Source organism: Hypanus sabinus, chromosome 4, assembly GCF_030144855.1.
Source record: "Hypanus sabinus isolate sHypSab1 chromosome 4, sHypSab1.hap1, whole genome shotgun sequence".
In the NCBI taxonomy this organism is placed as follows: Eukaryota; Metazoa; Chordata; class Chondrichthyes; order Myliobatiformes; family Dasyatidae; genus Hypanus; species Hypanus sabinus.
In genome coordinates, this window is record NC_082709.1 from 35,700,196 (window position 1) to 35,726,808 (window position 26,613).

General features: G+C 43.5%; 1 protein-coding gene across 1 annotated transcript in view; it reads left to right on the forward strand.

The window, feature by feature from the left end:
* zc3h15 (zinc finger CCCH-type containing 15) overlaps nucleotides 1-26,613 on the forward strand; it is a 40,883-nt gene that overhangs the window by 4,658 nt on the left and 9,612 nt on the right. The window contains exons 2-4 of the mRNA XM_059966813.1: nucleotides 14,755-14,856; nucleotides 15,218-15,326; nucleotides 21,147-21,299. Of these exons, the coding sequence (XP_059822796.1) occupies nucleotides 14,755-14,856; nucleotides 15,218-15,326; nucleotides 21,147-21,299 (364 nt within the window). The remainder of the gene's footprint in view (nucleotides 1-14,754; nucleotides 14,857-15,217; nucleotides 15,327-21,146; nucleotides 21,300-26,613) is intronic.

A 26,613-nucleotide genomic window follows, 5' to 3' on the forward strand; every position in this document is an offset into this window, starting at 1 on the left:
TTTCTGGGAAGTTGGTATAGTTTTAATATTGCAAGCAGTGATGAGCAAACCCTTTGAGTTTCTTATGTTGTATTGAGTTTCTTAGGCGATGTTGCAATGAAATGACAGAAATATCAGTGTTCACCATCTATAACTAGGAAAGTCAAAATAGATTTCACAATTCTAGGCTAATTTGGATATCGAAAATCTTGAGAAATTCCTTCTGAAGGTGAATTGAAATCCAGTTTCATGAAATGTATGACCCAGTGAACCTATTGAACTGTTTGTACACAGTCTCATCGGGTTTCTGCCTGGATGCTTTTTCAAAACAAAGGTCCAGTGTTTCTGCAGGTGCAATGACTCAGGTTCATTTCTGATATCTCGTCCATAAGGTTTACACATTTTCCTTGTAACAAAGTGCATTTTCCTGTTGGTGCTCTGGTTTACTCCCACATCCCAAAGTGCTCGTTCTTTTTTAGGATATCGCCAAATAGCTTGTGCTGTACAATGTAATACAGCACAAGACTGCTGTAGAGAGAGATCCCATCGATTCTGTGACTATTAAATAACTTATTTCCATGGTCCATAGATTTCCCATATTATAAGTGTTAGAGCTACTCATCATCTTGCATAAACTGCTCAGTGGGAATCGGTGTTATGCTCTAGATATTGCTGAGTGCACACTCTAGTTTTGCTTTTGCCTTGCTTTCATGGAGTCATACAGCATAGAAATGTGTCTTTCAGCTCTATGCACTCATGCCAACCAAGTTGTCAACTTGAGCTAGTCACATTTCTCTGCATTTGCGGCATTTCTATCTAAACTTTTCCAATCCATGTATTTGTTGAAATGTCTTTGAACATTGTAATTTTACCAACCTCTAACTTTTTCTCTGGCTTGTTCCATATACCCACTACCCTCTTCTTTCTAAATCTTTCTCTCACTTAGTTTTTGACTCTTCTTCCCTGAGAAAGATACTGTGACCATTCACCTTAGTGTCTCTTATGATTTTATAAACCTTTGGCTTCCTACGCTGCAGCAGAAAATCATCTCAGCCTATCCATTCTTTTATAACTCAACCTGTTTGTATCAATATCATCCTTATCTTTTGTACACCCTTTTCAGCTTGTACCAGCATTTTTCCTGTACGCAGATGATCAAAGTCCTGTGCAGTTGCAATATAAAATTCCAATTCTTGTACTCAATGCACTGACCAGTGAAGACAAGCGTACCAAACATTCCTCATCACCATGTTTGTCTATGATTTCACTTCCCCGGGTCTGTTTGTTCTACAACACTTTCTTGGGTCCAACCATTTGCTGTGCTAAGTCGTGTCCAGGTTTAACTGAGAGTGCAACACTTTACACTTGTTGGAGTTAACTTCCATTGTAGATGACAAACAATATTGTATTCAGCATGTTCCTGCCGTACACAACAGGTCACAGGCCTCCAATCTGGAAAATCAACCCTCCATTACTACCACCAGGCCAATTTTATATCCAGTTGGCTAACTCACCCTAGATTCCATGTAATCGAGTCTACCATGTGGAAACCTTGTTTTTTAAAAAAACTTTGCTAAAGCCTCTGTGAGCACATCTACACCTTGCCCTTATGAATTGTCTTTGTCACATCTTCAAATTTGTGAGGCATGACTTCCCACACATAAAGTCATTCTGAATATGTAGAATTAATCATTGCTTTTCTAAACGCTGTTAAGTCCTGCCCCTTGGAATTCTCTCCAGTTACTTTCCCACCACTGATGTTAGGCTCACTGGCCTGTAGTTCCCTGGCTTGTTAAACAAAGACATTGGCTCTTATTTATTGTTGTCACAGGCAATAAGACACTGTATAATGCCATGATTTTTTTTTTGCAACAGCATAGTACAAGACCAGCGCAACTAAGTTAACATATGAATACAATTTATCCATAATGTACTTAACATACTGACACTAATGCAAGTTAGCGGTTGTAGTGAAATAGACTGGAACTGTCCTCTAGTACCTCACTTCTGGCTAAAGAAGATTAAAAAAAAGTTCTGCCACTAGGTACGTGGATACCCATGGTCAAGCCTTCAGGACTCAACATGTTACTCCTTTAAGGCTGATTTATACTTCTGCGTCACACCTACGCCATAGGTACCGAGTACCCTATGCCGTAGGGTGATGTGCACCTCCCCAAAAAAGTATTTCGCGCGTCGCGGTGACGCAAACTGCAACAACTGTGATTGGTCCGCTTGGTAGCATCACATTTCCTCCTAAGCATTTCCAGTTGCTTCTTCTCTGTCATGTCGGTACACCGATGCGAAATAGATAACCAAGTCGTCAAAACTACCTGCCGATGTGTGAAAATGTTTGAAATGCATTTCCTCGTACATGTCTCTCACGAAAAAACTCAACACAGTGGCATAGAAACCCCACTGCCAACTAGCGTTGTGGCGCATACCAATGCATGCTGGCTACGATGTAGCCCATGCACAAAAGTATAAATCAGCCGTTACTCTGCTTCAAGACGATCAGCACTTACTCTTTTGTAATGTGGATAAGGTATTACTTGGCATATCTCTTAATTCCATAATTTGCATGATTTCCAGTTTAAATGCAGACAAGAAATACACATTTAAAAACTTTCTCAACACTTGTAGATGACCATAGCTTCTCATAAATAACTATATTAAGAGGATCTATTCTCAAATAGGAAATTAAGCTTTTGCTGTTAGTATGCTAATGGAATCTCTTGGGATTCTTTTACCTTATCTTTCAGCTATTTCATATCAGCTTTTTGCCCTGCATATTTCCCTTTTGTATGTACTTCTGAATATGTCTACTCAAGGGACATACTTGATTCCAGCTGTGTGTAACTGCCATATGCCTTCTCCTCTCTCATAACTAGAGCTTCAATATCCTTTGTCAATCCAATCCTATCAATCTCAACAAGCTTCAAAACCTGGGCCTCCAGACCTCCCTCTGCAACTGAATCCTTGACTTCTGCATCAGAAGACCACATTTAATATGGATTTGTAGCGGTGTGCTACACGCAGCGCTAAAATTACGACACGGAGTCGGTAACTGCAGTTGAAGAAAAAAAACTTTATTCGAAATACCCAGCCTTGCTTTTAAGCCTCCCTCAACCTGCCCCCCGTGGCGCAGAGGCTCCAAAGCTCTGTGCTCGCAACCCCCCGTAGGCTATCTCCCTTAGCCGGAATGCTGGCTAATTGTGAGCCGGTTCGGATGTGCCAGGAAATGGGTCGCCACATAACCCCCCCCAGAACCGGCGATACACCCCCCCCAATGTCCACAGTCTGGGCCAGAACCTGTTTGGGAGGTCAGCCTCCGCGCCGCGGTGCCGGAAACTCGACCAGTTGCGCCAGGTCCTCATGGGCCGGTTTGAGTCGGTCCACCATGAAAACCTCCTCTCTCTCCCCAACGTCCAGCACGAATGTGGACCCGTTGTTCCGGAGCACCGTAAACGGCCCCTTGTAGGGCCGTTGCAGTGGTGGCCGATGCCCGCCCCTTCATACAAACACAAACTTACAGTTCTGCAGGTCTTTGGGTACGCAGGTCGGGTTCTGCCCATGCTGCGAAGTGGGTTTGGGGGCCAGGTTACCGAGCTTCTCGCGTAGTCTGCCCAGGACTGCTGCGGGTTCTTCCTCTTGCCCCCTTGGGGCTGGTATGAACTCCCCGGGGACGACCAGGGGCGCGCCGTACACCAACTCTGCCGACGAGGCATGCAGCTCGTCTTTGGGCACCGTGCGGATGCTGAGTAGGACCCAGGGAATCTCGTCCGCCCAGTTTAGCTCCTCGCAGGCGGGCCATGAGGGCCGACTTCAGGTGACGTGGAAACGCTCCACTGGCCCGTTCGACTGCGGGTGGTAGGCAGTGGCGTGGTGCAGCTGAGTCCCCAAAAGCCTGGCCATAGCTGACCACAGGCTGGAGGTGAACTGGGCGCCTCTGTCGGAGGTAATGTGGGCCGGCACACCAAAGCAAGATATCCAGGTGGTGATCAGTGCCCGGGTGCAAGATTCGGAGGTGGTGTCGGTGAGCGGGATCACCTCCGGCCATCTTGTGAACCGGTCCACAATAGTCAGGAGGTGCCGCGCTCCACGCGACACTGGCAGGGGGCCCACGATATCCACATGAATGTGGTCGAAACGCCGGTGGGCGGGATGGAACTGCTGCGGTGGGTCTTTGGTGTGCCGCTGCACCTTGGCCGTCTGGCAGGTCATGCACGTTTTGGCCCATTCACTGACCTGCTTGCAGAGTCCGTGCCAAACGAACCTGCTGGAAACCATCCGGACAACTGTCCGGATGGAGGGATGCACCAAATTATGAATGGAGTCGAAAACGCGGCGCTGTCGGGACGACGGGACGGGGCTGGCGGGTGGCGACGTCACAGAATAGAGTCCTCTCAAATGGGCCTATGGGGAGGTCCTGGAGCTGCAAACTGGAGACTGCGGTTCTGTAACTCGGAATCTCCTCATCTGCCTGCTGTGCCTCTGCCAGTGCCTCAAAGTCTACCCCTTGGGACAGGGCTTGGATGGTAGGGTGAGAGAGTGCATCCGCCACGACATTGTCCTTACCCGAGATGTGCCGGACATCCGTCGTGTATTTAGAGATGTAGGACAGATGGCATTGCTGGCGGGACGACCAGGGGTTGGACGCTTTCGTAAACGCAAAGGTAAGCGGTTTGTGGTCCGTGTATGCGGTGAAGGGCTGACCTTCTAGGAAGTACCTGAAATGCCGGATTGCCAGGTAGAGCGCCAACAGTTCCCGGTCGAAAGCACTGTATTTGAGCTCGGGTGGCCGCAGGTGTTTGCTGAAAAACACCAGGGGTTGCCAGCGACCTGCGATGAGTTGCTCCAGCACCCCACCGACTGCCGTGTTAAATGAGTCCACTGTGAGGGCGGTAGGGACATCCATTCTGGGGTGCACTAGCATCGCGGCGTTCGCCAAAGCTTCCTTCGTTTGAACGAAAGCTGCGGTGGACTCCTCGTCCCAGGTAATGTCCTTGCTCGGACCCGACATCAGGGCGAAAAGGAGGCGCATGATCCAGGCAGCTGAAGGGAGGAAACGGTGGTAGAAATTGACCATACCTACGAATTCCTGAAGGCCTTTGATCGTGGTGGGTCGGGGGAAGTGGCGGACCGCATCCACCTTAGCAGGCAGAGGGGTTGCCCCGTCTTTAGTAATCCTGTGGCCCAGGAAGTCAATGGTATCGAGTCCGAACTGGCATTTGGCGGGGTTGATTGTTAGACCGTACTCACTCAGTCGGGCGCAGAGTTGACAAAGGTGGGACAGATGCTCCGGACGACTGCTGCTGGCTATGAGGATGTCGTCCAAATAGATGAACGCGAAGTCCAGGTCCTGTCCCACCACGTCCATCAACCGCTGGAACGTCTGTGCGGCATTCTTCAGGCCGAACGGCATGCGAAGGAACTCGAAAAGGCCAAACGGAGTGATGAGAGCCGTTTTGGGGACGTCATCCGGATGCATCGGGATTTGATGGTACCCTTGGATGAGGACTACCTTGGAGAAGATCAGTGTGCCGTGCAGGTTTGCTGCAAAGTCCTGAATGTGCGGCACAGGGTAGCGGTCCGGTGTGGTAGCCTCGTTCAGCCTGCGGTAGTCGCCGCATGGTCTCCAGCCCCCTGTCGCTTTGGGCACCATGTGCAGGGGGGAGGCCCATGGGCTGTCGGACCGCCAATTCCTCCATCCTCTTGAACTCCTCCTTTGCCAGTCGGAGCTTGTCCGGGGGATGCCGCCGAGAGCGGGTGTGGAGGGGTGGTCCCTGGGTTGGGATGTGGTGCTGTACGCCGTGTCGGGGCATGGCCGCTGTGAACTGCGGTGCCAGAACCGAAGGGAAATCCACCAGGACCCTGGTGGCGTCATTGTCAGACAGCATGATGGAGCTGAGGTGAGGGGCTGGCAACTGGGCTTCACCCAGGGAGAACGTCTGAAAGGTCTCTGCGTGGACCAGTCTCTTCCTGGGCAGGTTGACCAATAGGCTGTGAGCCCGCAAAAAATCCGCACCCAGAAGAGGTTGGGCTACGGCGGCCAGTGTGAAGTCCCATGTAAACCGGCTGGAGCCGAACTGTAGCTGCACCTGACGGGTGCCATAGGTCCTTACTGTGCTGCCGTTCGTGGCCCTCAGTGGGGGACCCGGTGCCGTGCTGCGGGTGTCGTAACTCGTCGGAGGTAAGATGCTAACCTCTGCACCGGTGTCAACCAAAAAACGGCGTCCTGACCACTTGTCCCACACATACAGGAGGCTATCCCGATGGCCAGCCGCCGTAGTCATGAGCGGCGGCTGGCCCTGGTGTTTCCCAGGAACTTGCAGGGCGGGCGACAACGGCGGGCTTCTGCGCCCCACCGCTGGTGGTAGAAGCACCATTGTTCGTTGGGGCCCCCCCCCCACCCCTGCCCCTGGGGTTGGCGGGCTATGTGGCCGGGCCTGGACTGGTTTGCTGCTGGGAGCGTGGCTGGGTGATCTGTGCGATGGCTCACCTTTTTGGCATTCCACAGCAAGTCCGCCCGGGCTGCCACCTTCCGGGGGTCACTGAAATCTGCGTCGGACAGCAGCAGGCGTATGTCCTCGGGCAGCTGCTCCAGGAATGCCTGCTCAAACATGAGGCAGGGTGTGTGTCCGTCGGCCAGAGAGAACATCTCATTCATTAAAGCCGATGGAGGTCTGTCTCCCAAGCCATCCAGGTGCAGTAAACGGGCAGCCCGCTCGCGCCGTGAGAGTCCGAAAGTCCTGAGGAGCAGGGCTTTGAATTCCGTGTACTTGCCGTCTGCCGGGGGCGACTGTACGAACTCGGTGACCTAGGCCGCTGTGTCCTGGTCGAGGGAGCTCACCACGTAGTAGTAGCGGGTGTCCTCTGAGGTGATCTGCCGAACGTGGAATTGGGCTTCAGCTTGCTGAAACCATAGGTGAGGTCGCTGGGTCCAGAAACCAGGCAGTTTCAACGAAACCGCATGAACAGAGCCGGTGTCGGTCATTTCTGGTCGAAAATTTGTTTGGAACATCGCGGTCACCAATTGTAGCGGTGTGCTACACGCTGCGCTAAAATTACGACACGGAGTCGGTAACTGCAATCGAAGAAAAACTTTATTCGAAATACCCAGCCTTGCTTTTAAGCCTCCCTCAACCTGCCCCCCGTGGCGCAGAGGCTCCAAAGCTTTGTACTCGCAACCCCCCGTAGGCTATCTCCCTTAGCCGGAACGCTGGCTAATTGTGAGCCGGTTCGGGTGTGCCAGGAAATGGGTCACCACAGATTCATAATAACATCTCTTCCTTGCTGACAGTGAACACAGGTGAATTGAATTGAATTAACTTTATTACTTACACCCTTCACATACATGAGTAAAAATCTTCACGTTACGTCTCTAGTCAAATATGCAATTTATATCAATCTGTAATAAATACTAAGTACAACAGGACAGTCAAGAGACCATAAATACAATTGTATCAGTGTGAATTAATCAGTTTGATGGCCTGATGGAAGAAGCTGTCCTAGATAGAGCCTGTTGGTCCTGGCTTTTATGCTGCGGTACCATTTCATGTATGGTAGCAGCTCAAGGATACGTGCTTAGTCCACTGCTCTAGTTCCTTTACAGTCATGACTGTGGCTAAGCTTAAGTTAAATTTTATCTGTAAATTTGACGATGGCACCAGTGTTGGCAGAATCTCAAATGGCAGTGAAAAGGTGACGGGGATCAGCAGTGGAAAGAGTGCGCAGCTTCAAGCTCCTGAGCGCCAACATCTCGGTGGAGGTATCCTTGGCCCAACTCATTGATCCCATCACAATGAAGATACACCTACAGCTATATGTCAAATTCAAATCCCATTTCCAGAAAAGTTGGGATATTTTCCAAAATGCAATAAAAACAAAAATCTGTGATATGTTAATTCACGTGAACCCTTATTTAACTGACAAAAGTACAAAGAAAAGATTTTCAATAGTTTTACTGACCAACTTAATTGTATTTTGTAAATATACACAAATTTAGAATTTGAAGATGACATCCATCACCAATCAACATGCAGGTTTCCCCCGCTATTTGAAGGTAGAGCGTTCCTATGAAGCAGTTCATAAGCTGGAATGTCGTAAAGTGAAGAAACAATTACCATTTATTTATATGGGGAAAAATTTGTGAGCATTCGCAGACCCAAAAAATAATCTACCAAAGCATGCCAAATAACACACAAAACCTAAAATAACAGTAACATATAGTAAAAGCAGTAATGATCTGATAAGTACACAGCCTATATAAAGTACAAATACTTTTCTGCAATCATTGCAGCACTGTCCACCACAGCGAAAATCTCACATAAGCGCTCTTGGCAGAAGCACACTTTCCAGTAACCTTTAAACTATGAAGCTGCCAAATCATACCAAATAATGCATAAAAATAAACAGCCTATATATAGTAGAAACAGTGTACGTCCAGTGTAGTTTCACTTACCGGAATCAGAAAGACAGTGAGCACGCTGATGATGGTGTATTAAGCTGAGTCATCGGAGGTTGGGGTGGTGGGAGGTATAGGAGACTGGAGTGTCATATCATTGTCGTCTGTTTCCATCAGGGGAGGCAGGTCACCACCTTCTGTGTCTGCCTGCCTCGATGTCAAAGATTGAGTTCCGTAGTCTGATATGGATGGCTTGGAAAAGGACAATATGCTTGACTGCTTAGCCTCGTGCATTTTTCTATCATGCAGTTCTTTGTAAGCACTCAAACCATCCTACAAATATGCCCTAAACTTACATACCATTTCAAAATTAAAGTCATACTTTTCAGCAATCATTGCAGCGTTGTCAATCACAGTGAAAATTTCACGCAATTGCTTCACGTTCAGTTCCTGGATGACTTCACTTTCGGGCCGTTCACTACTGCGTTCGGCTTCAATTGTTATCCTTTCCTCTTCGTCAGCTCTTCATCTGTCAGTTCTTGGTCATGCGATCCCAAAACCTCTTCATCATTTTCATCAACTTCCACAAACCCTTAGGCAAACTCTCTGTATCCTTACTTTGTTTACCATGATCAAAACACTTAACTATGTCCAGCTTTATGCTAAGTATGTGTAGCTTTACGCTAAGTGTAGCACCCTTACATGCTCTTTTATGCTTTTCTGATACCTTAGAACTCGTCTTGCTAATGGATGCACAAAATAAATCGACATAAAGCACAGATGCTCACAGGTACGTATTTAAGCAATGCCGGCTAGAATGCAGTTCTGGGGGAGGAGCTTGGCTGCTCGGGGTGCGTGCTGCCTTTTTTCGTAACAGTGAAAACACTCGTTAGCGAAAACAGGTAACTAATGTAGGTCTTTCATAACAGCGAGGTGTCGTAAAGCGAATGTTCGAAAAACAGGATCACCTGTATTAGGAACACTTTTTTTCCCCGTTGCCATCAGATTTCTGAATGGGTAATGAACACTACCTTACCGTTCCCTTTTTGCGCTATTTATTGACGTACTGTACTGCTAACCACAAAACAACAGATGTATGGTGATAATAAACCTGATTCTGATTCACTCCAACAGAAGCTGCTGTCCCCCGAACTCTATCTCACTATTAAAAGCCTCCCAGCTTTTCCCAATCAACCTTTACAAATCTAATATTTTCAAATTTTACCTCAATTTGGTACTTGTGGACTATTTCAGATAATAATTTTAAAACTATCAAAATTATGGTCACTAATTTCAGTATCTGTAGCAAAATTTGCTGGGCAAAATCCCTTTGAGCACAGCTGGCAAAATTGTGTGTTATAATTCCATGTGTCAGGACAAAATTCACATTTGGGCCCCATATCTGAAAAAGCATGCGCTGTCTTTGGAGAGAGTCCAGAGGAGATTCACGAGGATGATTCCAGGAATGAAGGAGTTAACATATGAGAAGCGTTTGGCAGTTTTGGGCCTGTACTCACTGGAATTTAGAAGAATGCAGGGGATTTCATTGAAACCTACCGAATGTTGAAAGGACTAGATAGGTTGGGGTGTGGAAAGGATACTTCCTATGGTGGAATGTATCCAGAACTAGAGGGCACAGCCTCAAAATTGAAGTGTGACCTTTTAGAACAGAGTTAAGGAGCCAGAGTTATTTCAGCCAGAGAGTAGTGAATCTGGAATGTCTTCCACAGGCTGTGTTGGAGGCCGTGGCTATATTTAAGGCAGAAGTTGATAGTTTCCAGATCGGTCAGGGAATCAAAGGATATGGTGAGAAGGCAGGTGTATGGGGTTGAGTGGGATCCGGGATCAGCCATGGCAAAGCAGACTAGACAGGCTGAATGGTCTAATTCTCCTATGTCTTATGGTCTCAACAAATAAAATCTCTAGCAAACATTCTTTTAAATATTCCAGTTTGTCCTTCTCTTTCACAGAAACTTCTCAGAAACAGTACTTTTTAGACCCCATGATATATCAAGCTCACCCGGGATCTGTGGCAGATCCCCTGACATCAATATTAGGGAAATCTATCTAAAGTTCTTTGTTGGACTCCATGGACTGTCAATTGCTAAAGTTTGATTTAACAGAAGGATTCTGTTAACAAATTTGGAAATCTATTTGTAATAAAATTGCCACCATAATATGCACTATTCTTTCAGACCGGATGTCTTTTGTCACATATGAATGACTTTCAACCCTTTTTTGGCTAAATACACCAATTGTAACCTAGTGATGTACCTTCATAAGGTTTTTTTAATCTCACTGTGTTCCCATTTGTTGAATTTAGGTCATAGTCTTTTAATACCTGTAAAATATGAGTTGTCAGTGCATTACAAGTTAGAAAATATTTGTTCATTCAATAATAACTTGAATAGCATCACCATGTCTGGTTAAAATTTACTTTACATCTTTTCAGGAACTTATCTTTGTTAATTATCTCATAGTTTAAGTGAAAATGCATGTTTTTTATGTGGCTGCATGTGTATCAATGTTTTGGGTTTCGTCTGAACAACTTTAACCATCTGAATGGTAACGCTTTGCTTGTTTTAGAGGTACTGACAAAGTTTGACAAAAGTGTATGTATTGATGCAGAGTGTATTTGTACAAATACTAGTACCTGTCAACAGTTGATCACAAGTGGTTTGTGATCATTTTGCTCATCTCTCAAAGGAAGGGCCATGAAAGAGATAATTAGGAGCTAGTTCATCCAGCACTGTTTTAGCTTTGTTTTTGAAAAGTCACCCTTTAATATGGATCTGGTTTTGAGCTTTAAATTTATTAAAGCAGTAGCAGCAATTAAGTAATTTTGCAAGGGCACATCTTTGCATTGCATTATTGGTAACTAGAAGTTGTTCCCATTCTCTGTATGACCTAAAGTTATACTAGAATTACTTGATCATTTCAGATCATTTGATGTTTGTGCAATAACATTTCTGAAGGCTCTTGATAAGAACTTAAGTGGTAGGTGTACAAAACTAAAGAACATTGGGGTTATCCTATTACCATCAATTAGTGGACATTCAGGAATCAGAAAAAGAATAAAGCGGTATTTTCTGTCAATGGTAGGACGTGACTGATGGAGTGGTGTGAGCTTCATCTGTTCACGTGCAAAATTTCAAATTTATAGATATCAGATCTTCAGAAAAGATGAGCTGTCATGAGAATGCATGGGGGCTCTAATATAGGTAAGTACGGGCAGATTCAGAATCACCTGGATAAGGGGATCCCCAAAATGATCCTCACTTATGTATCTGAATGCAAAAAGTCATTCATCTGAATGGTGATTAATTGGGTAAGGTGGAGATCTGGATGTTGGGTTTCCTTACCACATCCTGAAAGCCTTCGTGATAGGAAAGCAAACTGTTGTAGGCCTGCTCTGTAAGACAAAATGAATGCAGGAGCAAGGAGATCTTGTTGCATCTGTACAGGGTCTTGATAAGATCATATGTGTGCTTTTTATTTTTGGTCTTACCTGAGGAAGGATGGTTTGCTGTGAAGGGAATTCAACAGAAATTTACTAGACTGATTCCTGGGATGGAGAGAGTGACCTCTGAGGGGATATAAGGCCAATCAGTTCTCTATTCACTGGAGTTTGGAAGAATGAGAAGGGATTACATCAAACTGTAATGGCACCATACTAAATGCAGGGAGGATGTTCCTGATTGCTTGTGAGTCCTGAACCGGGGATCACAGCATCAGAATATAGCAAATGCCATTTAGAATAGGGATGGAGAAGATTCTTCACTTGGAAGTAGTGAACTTGTGGAATTCTCCCCTGCAGTGGAGAGCAAGGCCAAATCACTAAATATATTAAGGAAGGAAGTAGGTTTGTTTCTTAGTCCTATAGGAATATACAAGAAAGCCCTAGTAGGGGACCAAAATGGGTGATCAGCCATCATATTGAATGAAGTAATCAGTGAATCTTCAGGGAGCAGCTTGTAGTAAGTGGCCACACTGTGGTGCCATCATGGTGGAACGGGCCTGAATGGCCTCCTGCTTTGTGTGTTTGTGCACCAATGTTGGCTGTGGAGGAAATTACAAGCATACACTACTTATGTGGATTACTACAATCAAGGATCAATTTTACTCATCATATGCATTTACATACATTAGGAATTTGTTGTGGTGTGTTAGCTTGACATGCAACAAAAAACAGCATTCCATTATAGATAAAATAAACGTAGAGATTAAAGTATGAATGTGGAATAAAATGAGCCTAAATACAGTCATGTGTTTACTTTGTAAACACATTTTATTAAAAATGATTTAAAGTATAAAAAGTACAGTGAGTAAAGAAATAGATGGGGAGAGGGGTCTAGAACAGGGGTGGGCAAACTTTTTGACTTTTGGGCCACAAAGGGTTCTAAAATTTGACAGGGGGACAGGGGGGCCGGACCAGGAGCAGATGGATGGAGTGTTTTGGTAATACACCTCATAAGAGAAAATAAAATATCATGGGATATGTAGAAAACATGTGCTTTAATTTCAATTGAAAATGAACAAATGCATTACAACAAAATATCTGTCTTTGAAGTCCCATGGTATTTAGCTATTTATTGAAATGATTTTTAAAACACTGAAAATTAAATGAATAAAATACAGCTTTTTTAATAGTAACAGTTATTATTTTAAAGCACTGAAAATTCTGTTATCCTTCAAGATATTATCATCATCACTCTCCTCCTGACTGTCTTTATTTCAAAAACAGTAGGAGATGCAGGTCTACTTGTCCTGCTCCTTCTTATTCAATTGTCCCCTGTGCCAAAACTCAACAACGACCAGCACAAGGACAGAACAGTGACAGCACGCCAGTATGCGGAGCGCGTTATTTGATCTGGAGCGCATTTTTTATTTTGAGAACGTGCGTGCACCTGCGCACTGCTCATGTCCATCACTTAACAGAAATGATGTAACATGTAAGGCTTATTGAAAAAAATATTTTCAAATGCATTTTTTACATAACACAATGAAGAAACTTATTTTTAATTTCAGTGGGAACAGTGTTGTTGGTCTCCCTTTTTAGCCAGCGCATCAAAGTCTGGATTTAGTTTTGTTGTGGCGATTCTCAGGATGGATCTGAGGTGTTGGTCAGTTAACTTGGATCTGTGGCTGGCTTTGTTGATGTTCATGACGCTGAACATCAAATAGGTCGAGCCGAACAAAGAGTAAAGCGCAAATGTGGAGTAATACGCTGCACCTCAACAAAGGTCAATGTATATAGAGTGCGTCATCTATTGGGAAAACGCCAGAATTGCGGGGAAAAAATGTTAACAAGGTTTATTAATATAATTTCATCAAGTTCTGCGGGCCGGATTAAAAAGCTTAACGGGCCGCATATGGCCCCCGGGCCGTAGTTTGCCCATGCCTGGTCTAGAATGATTGATTCTGGTCAGATGAATCTCCTTGCAATTTATTTGAAGGTGAGAAATAATGTTTAGATATTTTCAGTGTCGATCCTTCCTCATCTCCCTGAGGATCACTCGTGGCAATAGAACACTGTAGAGTGCTCATTTGATCTGTAGGTGCAGTTCCTCACCAGCAAGATTGATCAATTAAACTACAAACAAGAGAAAATATGCAAATGCTGGATATCCAGGTAGCACACACAAAGTGCTGGAGGCAGCATCTATTGGAAAAGAGTAAATAGCTGATGTTTTGAGCCGAGACCCTTCATCAAGAGTTGACAAAAGATAAGTCAGATTAAGAATGGGGGGTTTCCCCTCTCTTCTCATCTCCTTGCCTACCCATCACCTCCCCCGGTGCTCCTCCTAATTCCCTTTCTTCCATGACTTTCTGTCTTCTCCTATCAGATTCCACCTTCTCCAGCACTTTATCTTTTTCACCAATCAACTTCCCAGCTTTTTATTTCACCCACCCCCAGTTTCACCTACCTCACATACTACCTCACATTTCTTTCTCCCCTTCCCCCCCCCACTTCCTTATTTTGACTTCTCATCTTTTTTTCCAAATCCTGATGAAGGGTCTCTGCTTGAAAGATTGACTGTTCTCTTTTCCATCGATGCTGCCTGGCCTGCTGAGTTCCCCTAGCATTTTGTGTGTGATCACTTAAACTGTGGTTCAGCAGTGAAGGTGCTATTAGACTGCAACACGTTAATAGTTTCCCTTTACATGCAGTTGCAAGGCTGTGCTACTGTAACTTTACATTTTGTTGGAGAGTGGGAAAGGGAAGAACAGTGCTGGATTTCTGTCATCCCATCAGCAAACTGAGTGGAGCAACAAAATGTAAGGTTCAGTGTTAAAGCAGATAGTAGGCCACTGTCTAGTAGTTCATCTACTTAATGCTCTTCTATTTATGCTTTTTTATGCTCTTGTAGGACAAGACATTTGGACTGAAGAACAAAAAAGGAGCAAAACAGCAGAAATACATCAAAACTGTCACAAATCAAGTCAAGCATGGACAAACTGGTGGAAAACAGGTAAAATAGATTAAAGACTGGAACTTGTAAAGTGGGAAATTGTAAGTAAACTTGCAGACAAATTCAGGCAAAACCCATTTATTTATTTGAAACATTAAATTTATTTGAAACATTGATCTGAGGAATGCCTTCAGTTTCATTGGCATTAATATGCAAAGCTTGAGTAAAGTTACAGTAATAAATAATTTGAAATCAGAATTTTCAAGAAAATGTTTTAGAATCAGGCAACACTTGCACCTGAGAGCTAAGGTTTTGCTGAACTGTGGCTATGAATTTAAAAAGTATAAAGTTTTTTTTTCTGCCTCAAGTGAGATTTCCAAGCATTATGCTTCCTTATTTATAGTGTACTTGCGTTCTTTAGATACCTTTTGGTGATGAAAAGAAATCTAAGAAGGATGATAAAAAGAAAGAACTCCAAGAGCTTAATGAACTTTTTAAACCCGTCGTAGTTGCTCAGAAGATCAGCAAAGGTAAATTTTTTTGTCAACTGACCTCTTAAATTTAACTCAAATGATGGTATACAGTAAGTCTTGTGGAGAAGATTAAATTATCAACTTTTCCTTAATACCTTTCACTTTAACAGCATTTTATTTAAATGTAAGCTGCAGATAGTCATGGCTTAAGATATGTTTGCCCTTAGTCAAAACATATAAAGATATTTAAGAGAAATTCGGACAGGTACATGGATAGGACAGGGTATGGAGGGATACGGTCCAGGTGCAGGTTGATGGGACTAAGCAGATTAATAGTTCGGTGTGGACTAGATGGACTAAAGGGCCTGTACTGTAGTATTCTATGACTATTTGCACGTTTTTTTCAAAGGTTCATTTAGTATCAAAGTATACCCCTACTCTTTGTGATTTTTATAATTGACCTGGATGAGGAAGTGGAGGGATGAGTTAGTAAATTTGCTGATTGGGAGTGTTTTGGATAGTGTGGAGGGCTGTCAGAGGTTATAGCGGGACATTGATAGGATGCAAAACTGGGCTGAGAAGTGGCAGACGGAGTTCAACCCAGGTAAGTGTGAGGTGGTTCATTTTGGTAGGTCAAATATGATAGCAGAATACAGCATTACTGGTAAGACTCTTGGCATTGTGGGGGATCAACAGGATCTTGGGGTCCGAGTCCATAGAACACTCAAAGCTGCTACGCAAGTTGACTCTGTGGTTAAGAAGGCATATAGTGCATTGGCCTTCATCAACCATGGGATTGATTTAAGAGCCAAGAGGTAATGTTGCAGCTATATAGGACCCTGGTCAGGCGCAACTTGAAGTAGTCTGCTCAGTTCTTGTCGCCTTACTACAGGAACGACATGGAAACCATAGAAAGGGTGCAGAGGAGATTTACAAGGATGTTGCCTGGATTGGGGAGCATGCCTTATAAGAATAGGTTGAGTAAACTTGGCCTTTTCTCCTTGGAGTGTCGGAAGATGAGAGGCATTGATTGTGTGGATAGTCGGAGACATTTTCCCAGGGCTGAAATGGGTAGCACAAGAGGGCATTGTTTTAAGGTGCTTGGAACTATGTACAGAGGAGATGTCAGGGGTGAGTTTTTTTATGCAGAGAGTGTTGAGTGTGTGGAATGGGCTGCTGGTGGCAGTGGGTGAAGGCAGAAACGATAGGATCTTGTAAGGGACTCTTGGATAGGTACATGGACCTTAGAGAAATAGAGGGCTATGGGTAAGCTTAGGTAGTTCTAAGGTAAGGATATGTTTGGCACAGCTTTGTGGGCCAAAGGGTCTGTATTGTGCTGTGTGTTTTCTACGTTTCAATGTTATACAACTTTGAAATTCTTCAGTTATCCAGGTGGCCATGAAAGAAAGGCAGCATGATCATCAACTCTAAATCCCACCTCCCCACAAAAAAAATGAACAAATATGGAACAGGCACATCAACCTCTCCCCACACAAAAACGGAACAGGCACATCGACCCTCAAATCCTTCCTCCCACACAACAAAAAGCAAAACCGATCAAGCACATTGCTCCCCCCATCCCCCTTCATGCACAAACAAGGAACAAACAGAACAGTTCAGGTACATCAACTGTAAGACTGAAAAATAGTTGATAGTCCATCTTAACCGTTTTTCCACGCCTTCTCTCTGTAACCTCTGACTCCCTTACTTATCATGTACCTATCAAACTCCACTTTAAATACACCCAATTACTTGGCCTCCACAGCAATCTGTGGCAATGAATTCCACAGATTCACCACCCTCTGGCTAAAGAAATTCCTCCTCATTCCTATTCTAAAGGGATATCTTATTCTGAGTCTGTTCCTTTGGGTCCTAGACTCAGATTGAAAACATCCATTAATTATATTAGTTGTGCTAATATCCACTATCTTACTACTACCATCATTTCTTGCCCAGACCACCCCCCAACCAATACCCCACCTTATTTGCCACATTCCCTGTAGCATCCCACTCCTAATTTCTGTCGAGCAACATATGCCTGTGTGTTTGTGATGATGCTGAGAATTCTGGAAATTTTCTTGTTGTAACAAAGTAAAGATGTAATGTAAGAAGTAAAAGCAGGAGTAGGTTAATTAGCTCCTTTCTGCCTGTTCTGTCAACAACAAGATCCTAGCTCAGATTCCAACCTTTTTTATGCCATAAACCATTACCATTAAACAAGGGGCCACGACCCCATGTTTGGAACCCCTGTCCTAGCTGATCTTTCTACATTAGTGCTCTTCTCAGCACTAACCCCTAATTCTGTGATTCCCTTATTTTAAATGTCTGAGATTCTGGAGTAGAGAATTCCAAAGAAACCATGCGCATTGTGTCACAAGATTTCTTATTTAATCCGAAAAGCTGACTGCCTGTGTTGACACTGGCACATGGCCAGAGGAAGCATGATCCCTGCACCTATCCTGTCTAACCCTGTAAGATTTTTTCTTAACTTGCAAAGAAATTACTTTGCATATTTTGAAGATCAGAAGTGGAGACCTATAATTTTAACTCTAACCAGTTTTCATGGTTTTTTAAAGTAAGTATGTACAAAGAAATTGTGACTGACCATTAATACTTATAAACTACTTCATGTATATTTCCAGCAAGTCTACAGTTTTAGTGTTTTTTTTTCTGGGTAGAAACAAACAACAGCATTTGGAAGTTACACATGTAATGATCTGAGGTAGAACTATACCAGGCATGGACAAACTACGGCCCGCGGGCCATATGCGGCCCGTTAAGCTTTTTAATCCAGCCCACAGAACTTGATGAAATTATAATTAATAAACCTTGTTAACGTTTTTTCTCCGCAATTCTGGCGTTTTCCCAATAGATGACGCACTCTATATACATTTGTGGCGACCCATTTCCTGGCACATCCGAACCGGCTCACAATTAGCCAGCGTTCCGGCTAAGGGAGATAGCCTGCAGGGATTTGCGAGCACAGAGCTTTGGAGCCTCTGCGCCACGGGGGGCAGGTTGAGGGAGGCTTAGAAGTGAGGCTGGGGATTTCGAATAAAGTTTTTTTTCTTCAACTGCAGTTACCGACTCCGTGTCGTAATTTTAGCGCTGCATGTAGCACACCGCTACACATTGACCTTTGTTGAGGTGCAGCATATTACTCCACATTTGCGCTTTACTCTTTGTTCGGCTCGACCTATTTGTGTGAACAGGCGTTCAGCGTCATGAACATCAACAAAGCCAGCCACAGATCCAAGTTAACTGATCAACACCTCAGATCCATCCTGAGAATCGCCACAACAAAACTAAATCCAGACTTTGATGCGCTGGCTAAAAAGGGAGACCAACAGCACTGTTCCCACTGAAATTAAAAATAAGTTTCTTCGTTGTGTTATGTAAAAAATGCATTTGAAAATATTTTTTTCAATAAGCCTTACATGTTACATGTCATTTCTGTTAAGTGATGGACATGAGTAGTGCGCAGGTGCACGTACATTCTCAAAATAAAAAATGCGCTCCAGATCAAATAACACGTTCCGCATACTGGCTTGCTGTCACTGTTCTGTCTTTGTGCTGGTCGTTGTTGAGTTTTGGCACAGGGGACAATTGAATAAGAAGGAGCAGGACAAGTAGACCTGCATCTCCTACCGTTTTTGAAGTAAAGACAGTCAGGAGGAGAGTGATGATGATAATATCTTGAAGGATAACAGAATTTTCACTGTTTTAAAAGTCATTTCAATAAATAGCTAAATACCATGGGATTTCAAAAACAGATATTTTGTTGTAATGCATTTGTTCATTTTCAATTGAAATTAAAGCACATGTTTTCTACATATCCCATGATATTTTATTTTCTCTTATGAGGTGTATTACCAAAAAACACTCAGTCCATCTGCTCCTGGTCCTGTCAAATTTTAGAACCCTTTGTGGCCCACAAGTCAAAAAGTTTGCCCACCCCTGAACTATACTAATCATTGCCAATCATGGACAAACATTTTTGAGAAGCTATCATAAAGGGAACAGTAGTCAGGATGTGGGCTACAAATTACAATGGGAGATAGAAAAGGCATGCAAAAAGGGCGAAGTTGCATTAATCATGGGGGGAATTTCAATATACAGGTAGATTGGGAAAATAGGTTGGCGCTGGATCCCAAGAGAGGGAATTTATAGAATGCCTACAAAATGGCTTTTTAGAACAGCTTGTAGTTGACTTCATTAGGGAACAGCAACTCTGGATTGGGTGTTATGTAATGACCCATGTTTGATTAGGAAACCTAAGGTAAAGGAACCCTTAGACAGTGATCATAATATAGAATTCGCCCTGCAGTTTGTGAAGGAGAATGTCAGTATTACAGTGGAGTAAAGTGAATTACAGAAACATGAGAGAGGAGCATCCAAAGTTGATTGAAAGGGGTGCTGGCAGGGTTGATGGCAGAACAGCAGTGCCTGACAAATCTGTTGGAATTCTTTGAGGAAATAATAGGCCAGATAGACAAAGAGTCAGTGGAAGTTGTTTGTTTGGATTTTCATAAGGCTTTTGTCATGATGCTGCACAAGCCTACTTAATGAAATAAAACCTCATAACGCTACAGGAAAGTTACTTAAATCGATTGAAGATTGGCTGGCAGGAGGAAAAGAGTGGGAATAAAGACAGGTAGTGTTGAGGAAGCTGGATGTCTACAGAAGGACTTGGATTTTGGGGAATAGGCAAAGAATTGGCAGATGAAATATAATGTAGGGAAGTGCATAGTCATACACTTTGGCAAAAGGAATAAAGACGTGGTCTGCTTTCTAAATGGGGAGTAACTTCAAAAATCAAAGGTGCAGAGGGCTTGGGAGTCCTTGTGCAGGATTCCTAAAGGTTAACTGTCAGGTTGAGTCTGTGCTAAGGAAGGCAAATGCAATGTTAACATTATTTTCAAAGAGAGTATTATGAGCAGTTTTGGGCCCCATATCTAAGAAAGGATGTGCTAGGATTGGAGAGAGTCCAGAGGAGGTTCACAAAACTGCTCCTGGGAATGAAAATGTTAACGTATGAGGAACATTTGAATCTAGGCCTATACTTGCTGGAATTTAGAAGAATGGGGTAGGGAAATCTTATTGAAACTAATCAAATATTAAAAGTCTGGATAGATTGGATGTGGAGAGGATGTTTCCTATAGTAGGGGAGTCTAGGACCAGAGGGCACAGTCTCAGAATTGGGGACATCCATTTTGATCAGAGATGGGAAAAAATTTCTTTAACTAGAGGGTGATGAATATATGGAATTCTTTGCCACAGATGGCTATGCAGGCCAAGTCATTGGGTATATTTAAGACAGAGGTTGATAGATTCTTGATTAATCAGGGTGTTATCTAAAATTAGTTTTATTTTTAAAGATAAAGATTTGCTTAGTCATGTACATCGAAACATACAGCAGAATGTATCATTTGTATCAAATCTGTCAGCAAGGATTGTTCGGGCAGCCCTCAAGTGTGCCAACATAGGATACTCACAACACCCTAACCCTAACTGTACGTCCTTTGGAATGGGAGAGGAATGCCACGCAGTCATGGGGAGAACATACAAACTCCTTCTAGAGAGCGGCAGGAATGAAACCCTGATCTTCCAACTGGCTCTAATTCTATCCGTTTTAATGTTACACCAACTGCAATGCTGTTGTGTTGTATGATCTACAGTATTGTATGAAAGTCTTGGGCACATTTATATAACTAGGTGCCTAAGACTTTTGCACAGTACTGTACATTGGTTAAAATAGGAAAGTGGTTGGGAACAGAAATAAGAGTACTTTGTATTAGCTCGGTAGTGTTAAGTATTATTTGGTAATTGGAAATGCATCATATATATAATGTGACTTCCTTGTTGTTTTCTTTTTAGGAGCTGATCCCAAATCTGTGGTCTGTGCTTTTTTCAAACAAGGGCAATGTACCAAAGGTGACAAATGCAAGTTTTCACATGACATGTCCCTTGAAAGAAAGAGTGAAAAGCGCAGTATATATGTAGATGCCAGGGATGAGGATCTTGAAAAGGGTAAGTTGACAAGTCATTGGCCAAAATTTAAGTGTGTGGCAGTACTTATTATTTAAATTTGTTTAGTTGGTTCTGGTTTACTATTGGTACATGTACCAAGGTACCGTGAGAAAAGCTTGCCTTGCCTACAGCTCAAGTCATTACACACTGAACTGAGCCAGAATAAACCAATAACAATGCAGAATAAAGTGTAAACACTACTGAAAAAGTGGAGTGCAGGTAAGTGATACAGTGTGAGATCATAGCAAGGTAGATTGAGGCCATTTTATTATACAAGAAGTCTGTTCCAGAATGTTGTAACATTGGAATAGAAGCTGTCCTTCAGCCTAGTACATGCTTTGTATCTTCTGCCTGATGACAGGAGAAAACAGGAGAGGCTGGTTCCTTTGATGCATTTAGCTGTGTCCACAACTCTAGTTTCTTGTGGTCATGCGTGGTGCAGTGGACATACCAAGTTTTATTGTATCCAGGCAGGGTGCTTTCCAGGGTACATTGATTAAAAATTGTTGAGTGGATGAGGACATGCCAAATTTCTTTAGCCTCCTGAGGAAGCAGAGGTGTTCATGGGCTCTCTTAGCTGTGACATTGTTGAACCAGGACAGGCTTCGGGTGATGTTCATACCTAGGAACTTGAAGCTCTCACCTCCTGAGGAAGCAGAGGTGTTCATGGGCTCTCTTAGCTGTGACATTGTTGAACCAGGACAGGCTTCGGGTGATGTTCATACCTAGGAACTTGAAGCTCTCAACCTCAGCATCATTGACATAGGAGAACATGCACTACTCTCTTCCTGAAGTCAATGACAAGCTTTTTGTTTTGTTGACATTGAGGGAAAGGTTGTTGTCACTAAACTCACCATTACTTCCTGTACTCCTCAATATTTTAGATGTGATTCACTGCAGTGGTGTCAGATCTGCAAACTTTTAGACAGAGTTAAAAGCAGAATCTGGCAGTGCAGTCATAAGTGTACAGAGAATGGAGTAGGGGTTTGAGGGCACAGCCTTGTGGTGCACCAGTGTTAAGGATAATCATGGCAGAAGTTGCTGCCTATCCTTACTGATTGCAGTCTGTGAGTCAGAAAGTCAAGTACAGTTACAGAGGAAGGCATTTAACTTCCAGGCTGTCCGTTCTTGCATGTTTGCTCTTTCAGTACAAAATGCAGGAATTCATTTTATGGGTCAGTTACAAAGAGGTATCAATTTGACCAGTTCTAGTTAATATCTTCCTCCAAATGTTTTTGTTGCTCCCTTTTGTCTATATGAGGCTTGTCTGTCATGTTGTAAATGTACTTAAAAGTATGCAACAATTTTATGTAAAGATTGAATTCAGCCATGTTTGAGAGTATCAGGCAATTTACAAAAAAAGTCCTTTTGAAATTTTTTTTAAGTTTAATAGCTTGGTTCTTGACAGATGGTTAGTGGGAATTTTGAAAATCTACGGAAAAGCTAAACTGTTAGCAAAACACAAACCTGGAGGAGCTCAGTGGTCAAGGTGCTGCTTGGTCCTCTTGAGTTTCTCCAGTTTGTTTGTTGCTCCGGACTCCAACATTTATATTCTCTTGGCTCAAATCCAAAATATTATCTCTGTAGCTTTCTCTATGTATGTTTCCTGACCTGATGAGTTTTTAGTTTGGTCATCGAGTCATGGAGCACTACAGTGTAAACAGGCCTTTCTAGCCCATGCCAAACTATTAACCTGTCTATTACCGTCGATCTGCACCCAGACCATAACCCTCACATCCATGTACCTATCCATTTTTTTTATCAAATGTTGAAATCAAAAACATTCATCACTTGTGCTAGCAGCTAATGTACATCCTTACCATCCTCTGAGCAAAAAAGTTTCCCCTTTTCTTCCCCTAAAATATTTCACCTTGCATCCTTAACCCATGAGCTCCAGTTTTAGTTTCACTCCACAGTGGAAAAATCCTACTTACATTTGCTCTATCTATACCCCTCTTTGTTTTGTATTCCTCAATTAAATCTCCCCTCATTTTCCTACTCTCTAGAGAATAAGCTAGATAGATCCAACCTACTCACCCTTTCCCTTTAATACAGGTCTCAGCAATATCCTTGTAAGTTTTCACTGCAATCTTCTAATCTTATTGCTATGTTTCTGGTAGTTAGGTGACCAGAACTACACACAATACTCCAAATTAGGCCTCACCAAGTTCTTATTCAACTTCAACTTAGCATCCTAACTCCTGTGCTACTATGAGCACTATGAAGGCCAGTGAGTCAAAATCTCTTTATGACCCTCTGTACCTGTGAACCATTTTCAAGAAACTATGGACCTGCATTTCCAGGTCTTTCTGTTCTACCACACTCCTCAGTGCCCTACCACTCACCGTGTAAATCTTATCCTGGTTTGTCCTCCAAAGTGCAACACCTCATGCTTGTTCTTATCGCAGTTTACATACCACCAGCAGCCGACTATAATCAAGTGCTCACGATATTGCGTAATGCCGTCTCCAAACAAACAACAGTTGATCCCGACGCATTTCAAATCATAGTCACAGACTTCAAGTTTGAAGAAAACTCTACCCAGTTACCGTCAACTTGTAACCTGTGGCACCAGAGATCCACACATAGTAGGCCACTATTAAACTAAAATGAGGAATGCCCACCGTTCCATGTCCAGATCACATTTTGGGAAATCTGACCACTTGACTGTCCTTCTATCTGCATATGGCAGACGCCAAAGAGCAAAGCTCCAGAGATTAAAACATCAAAGAAGTGGTTGCAGGTGACAGAGGAGTGGCCTCGAGTTAGTGGACTGGGCCATATTCAAGGACTCATCTAGGGACCTGAATGAATAAATCATGATTTTAACTAACTTCATTAAATCAGCTGCAGACAAGTGTTCTCACAAAATCATTCAGGGTTTTCCCATTCAGAAGCCCTGGATGAACCATGAGATCTGAAATCTGCCGAGAGCCAGACCAGAAGCATTCAAGTCTGGTGACGAAGAAAGTTACAAGAGGTCCAGGTACAATCTCATGTGGAGTGGAGTGTACCTGGACCTCATGTTTGAAGTGGCAATTCCGAACCAAACCTGAATCAACAAAGAATGCTCGACAGTTGTCACAAGGCTTGAATACTATCACCTCTTATAAAGGTAAATCAAAATGTCATAGACAAGGCTTCATTTCCAGATGACCTCAAGGCCTTCTATGCTCGTTTTGACTGTCAAAACATGGAGAAGCCATCATGAACTCCCACATCCTCCGGTGATCCTATGATTTCAGTCTCTGAAGCTGATGTGCAAGCAGCCTTGAGGTAAACCCACGAAAAGCATCCAGCCCAGATAGGGTGCCTGGTCAAGTATTAACAAATGTGTTCATTGACAACTTTAACCCCTCACTCCAGCAATGCGTGGTACCCACCTGGTTCAAGCAGGCTTCAATTATATCAATTTATTTATTTATTTTTTAAATGCTGCGCAGAGTAAGCCCTTCTGGCCTTTGAGCCCCGCTGCCCAGCAATCACCCAATTTTACTCCTAGCCTAATTACAGGACAATTTACGATAACCAATTAACCTAACAACCAGTACATCTTTGGACTGTGGGAAGAAATCGGAACACCCAGAGATCACAGGGAGAGCGTACAAACTCCTCACAGGTATCAGTGCCCAGTGAGTGCATAGTGTCCTGCTTCAATGACCATCGTGCAGTAGCACTTACATCCACAGTAATGAAGGGTTGGTGATGGAGTGAGTTGGATCATCCCCAATTTGCCAACCTCCGCAACAGGGCCACAGCAGATGCCATTTAATTGACTCTTCACTCAACCCTGGAACATCTGGACAGCAAAGGTGTAATTATCAACTAGAGCTCAGCATTCAATACCCTCATCCCCTCAAAACTAATCAGTAAGCACCCGACACCTTGGCCTCAATACCTCCTTGTGCAATTGGATCCTGGATTTCCTCCCTTGCAGTCAGTTCGGATTGGCAACGATGTCTCCATGATCTCCATCAGCACAGGTGCACTGCAAGGCTGTGTGCTTAGCCTCCTGCTCTACTCTACACTTACGACTGTGTGGCTAAGCGATGCCATATTCAAGTTTACTGACAACACCACTGTTGTAGGCCAAATCAAAGGTGGTGATAAAACAGCATGTAAGAGGTAGATTGAAACTCTGACTGAGTGATATCGTAATGACAACTTCTTAATATGGGTGAACTTCTGATAAGATGGTGGCACATGTGTACACGGCAGCCTCTTGGAGACCAAGCAGGGGTGCTTTTCTCTCTGTAAAATTTGTTTTTTTTTTGTGTGATTACAAGACAATTCCACTGTAAGAACATTGGGTGCTGCAGGTCTTCTCCATTTGTGAGCTGCTCATTGATTGGAGTAAATGGACTGGTGTCTGCAGTGGAGCCAGTCAAGGAGACAAAGAAGTCAGCCGGTGTGCTGGAGAAGGAGCTGGTTTGGGTTTGGAGGAGCTGATCTGGCTGCAGACCATGTTGCTGCCGGCTACTCGGAAGCATCGCAGTTGGTGCATTATAACCATGGGAGATTGTCTCGGGCATTTTGCTTGCTATCGCAAGACTCTGTTGGACAGTGATAATATAAGTTGCCGAAGAAGGCCTGTTACCTTTGTTTGGTGAATGGGCAGTGAACATCGGAGCTGCATAGCCTCAGTTGTAGCCAGTACTAGGCCTCAAACATCAGTCTTGCCTACTGCAGATCAGGTGAGCAACGCAAAAGCACTACTACATGCTGAGCTCAGCTGGGGGCTGGCCTTTCGTTTTTGAGCAGTGGACTGTATCATTGATTGCTGGACATCGTCACTATGTTTTCAAGTGAATATGCTTCTTCATTCTATTTTGAATTATGTTACTCTTTTTTTTAAATATTTGCTTGCTATTTTGAATGCTTTGTACCTTGGCCCCAGAGGAATGCTGTCTATGTTTGGTTTGAATGATAATTAAACTTGATTTGATCAATGTCAGTAAGACCAAGGAGCTGATTATAGACTTCAAGAGTAGGAAGCCAGTCCTCATCAGAGGTGGAGACGGTCAGCAACTTTAAATTCCTCGCTGTTGTTATTTTGGAGGACCTGTCCTGGGCTCAACATGCAAGTTTGATTACGAAGTAAGAATTAGGAGTTTGCGGAGATTTGGCATGACCTTTAAAAACTTTGACAAATGCTTATAGATGTGTATATTAGTTGGCTGAATCACACCTTGTATAGAAACACCAATGCCCCTGAATGGAAAATCCTACAAGTAGTGGATATGGCCCACTCCATCACGGGAAAAGCTCTTAACACCATTGAGCATGAAACACTCGCAGGAAAGCAACACCCATC